The sequence below is a fragment of the Charadrius vociferus genome, unplaced genomic scaffold, assembly GCF_000708025.1.
Source record: "Charadrius vociferus isolate BGI_N301 unplaced genomic scaffold, ASM70802v2 scaffold56, whole genome shotgun sequence".
Taxonomy (NCBI): Eukaryota; Metazoa; Chordata; class Aves; order Charadriiformes; family Charadriidae; genus Charadrius; species Charadrius vociferus.
Window position 1 is genome coordinate 3,077,531 of NW_009649057.1, and position 2,705 is coordinate 3,080,235.

The window sequence follows — 2,705 nt, forward strand, 5'->3', positions numbered from 1 at the left end:
AGCCATCCCAAACCCGCCTGGACGCCGTCCTGTGCCACTGCTGGAGGTGCCCCTGCTCTGGCGGGGGGTGGGATGGGGGAGCTCCAGAGGGCCCTTCCAGCCCCCACCAGTCTGGGATGCTGTTACCTGCTGAGCTCCGAGGGGAAAACTCAGAGGAAAACCTCCCGTGGTTGGTGTCTGCCTCCCCACACCGGGCACTGCCGGCAGCGGAACAGCCCGGGGCAGCCCCTGCTTGGGGGCAGAGGGGACATGGGACAGAGCTGCAGCCCTGGCCGGTCACCCGAGGGCCTGCGTTAGAATCCCAGGTTAATTAAGATTTTCCTTGCTGATGTGAATAAGCCTTATTGGTTTCACCACTCCGCCGTGCCCTTCCAAACCCCAATCCCCGGGTGCGGGTGTAGCCTGAAGTCGGGTGTTTGATGTCATACGGGGGTCTGAAGGTGGGTTACGGTTTGGGGTGTGAGTCTGTAAACCCCTCAGACCCCATGTCCGAGCACTAAACGCTACAGTGTGCAAGCACTGACCCCTCCTGCTGCTTTCAGAAGGAAAAGAGCTGGCAAAGCCTCTTCTGAACCCCCGCCGGGGCACCGCATGGCCGGGTCGGGGCATGGACGGGGCAGGAGCCACGTGCCGAGCTCCCGGCGTCCCTCCGGCTCCTGCCAGCCACCTCTCATCGAGGTGATTAAGGATTTCAGAGGGCAGAAGGCACCGCTCGTTTTCTGTTCTCCTGCCAAGAAGCGGGGAAATTGTGCTTCTGCCTAGAATAAAGGATTTTTTAAAAACAGTAAAATATTTTAATGGCAGTTTAAAGGGCCACTGTCAACCCCCGGAGGCCTCTTTGCTTTAAACTCTGCAAGGATTGAAGGACTTCTGCCAGTTGAGAGTCTGCATCGCTCTTTAAGCGTCCGTCGCTGCTTGGTGTGGGTCCAGCGGCTGAAGCGAGCCGGGTTCCTCCGGCATCCCGCTCCGGCTCCGGCAGGGAGACGCCGGGTACACTATGAGCCAGCCCGGCTCCTCGCCACGGCTGTCGGTGCCACCGCTGCAGGGACACGTGCTGCTGGCCATCACGGCGAGCTGCTGGGGCGGATGGGCCACTGTGGGCACTGGGGGAGGGATGCCAGAGCCTCGCCATGCAGCGGGGCCCTGAGTGCCCTCCGAGTGCTGCGTTCCCCTCCCGCCGCTTGTCTGCGCTGGGTTTGCTTTGAAGCAAACGCCTAAAATTCCCCGTGCTTCACCGCGTAGGTGTCTTTGGGGAGAACGGCTTCTGCGTTCAGAGTTTTTCTTCGTAAGTGCATTGCAATACATCTGTAAAATACGTTCCTGGGGGTAGAGAGCACCTTCTTACATTCACGTCGCGATTGGCACCATGGGGACTTGGTTCTTGATGAGGGCAGTAAGGAACCAGCGAAATCATGAGGAGCAAAAGTCCCCGGTCGCTTCTGGTGTCCCCAAGCAGAGCACCTGGACCGGGAGCGGTGGATGCCGGCCAAATCTGGCGGCTCTGCCAAGCAGCTCCCAGCTCTTCCCCCCCACCGCCATCCATCCCAGCTGACAGGGCTGATTTTTTCCTCTCTGTTGCTTGCAGGTGGGATCGGGTTTGGACGTGCCAAAGGAAACTCCGGCTCGGAGGCGGACGATGAAACCCAGCTAACCTTCTACACTGAGCAGTATCGGAGCCGGAGGCGAAGCAAAGGTACAAAATGGTCTGGGCACCAGTGATGTGTCGTGGGTTTAGGAGGGGAAAAAATGGTTGAGCACCGTGACTGTTTCTGTGGGTGATGCTGCATGATGCCGCACAGGTCTAGGGAAGGATGGCAATACCCATCTGTAGGAATAAGGACGTCCCAAGGTGCGCTGGTTGCGTGATGCAGTGCCACGTGGGAGCCGTAAATATCAGTTCCCGTTGATGTTGCTGAGGTTCGGGGTTTCTCTGATGGTTTCTACTGTCGGTTACGTTACACATGCCCTGGCACTTCTCTAAAGCTCCACCAGCGGGTGGGGACTGTGTCCGTCACCATGCTGGTGCCAGCGCAGCTGTCAGGGATGGTCACCTTGGCAATTCCTTGCTCCAGACTCCTGTTTTCTGCCCATTATTTCCCACGCAAAGCATCCGTCGGACGGAGAATTCCCGGCCTTCCTCTCGGCACAAAGGCAATTAAAATGGAACAAATTCAAAATCAGGGCTGGGGCAGGGATTTGTAGACCGGAGTCCCTTCAGGCTTTTTTTTTTCTTTCCTTTTTTTTTTTTTTTTGAGTTAGAGGAGCTGAGAAACCGAAATATTATCCACAGTTTGAAATTAGCGTCCGCGTTTCCTCCGCTCACATCACGCTGGATTTTTTTTTTTGTACGGGACCCTCGGACCAAGCTCTTTGGCAGAGGACAGGGCGAGCTTTGGTGCTGCATTTGAAAAATCACTGCCAGGAACTAACTGCGTTGGGAAACAATTTAAAAATTGCACAGCGAGTCTGCTCCCTCCGTTTGTTTTCTGCATTAAGCCGGGCACCGGCAGAGCGCAGCGTGCCAGATAGATGCCTGCGCCCACCGCAGCAAACCCGGCCCCATTTGTTTCGATGATGAGGCGTTCTGATAAATGCTTACAATGCATTTATTTGGATGTGAAATTACCTCGACGCCTCTGATCAGCTTGATGATTGCACATGGGAATAAACACACATATGCACAGGAGGGTATTGCATTTCTTCCT

General features: G+C 56.1%; 1 protein-coding gene across 1 annotated transcript in view; it reads left to right on the forward strand.

Annotated features, from left to right (window-relative positions):
* The window catches only part of ASTN2 (astrotactin 2), a 321,046-nt gene that overhangs the window by 67,383 nt on the left and 250,958 nt on the right, over positions 1-2,705 (forward strand). Inside the window, exon 3 of the mRNA XM_009888090.1 lies at positions 1,586-1,693. Coding sequence (XP_009886392.1) covers positions 1,586-1,693 — 108 coding nt within the window. The remainder of the gene's footprint in view (positions 1-1,585; positions 1,694-2,705) is intronic.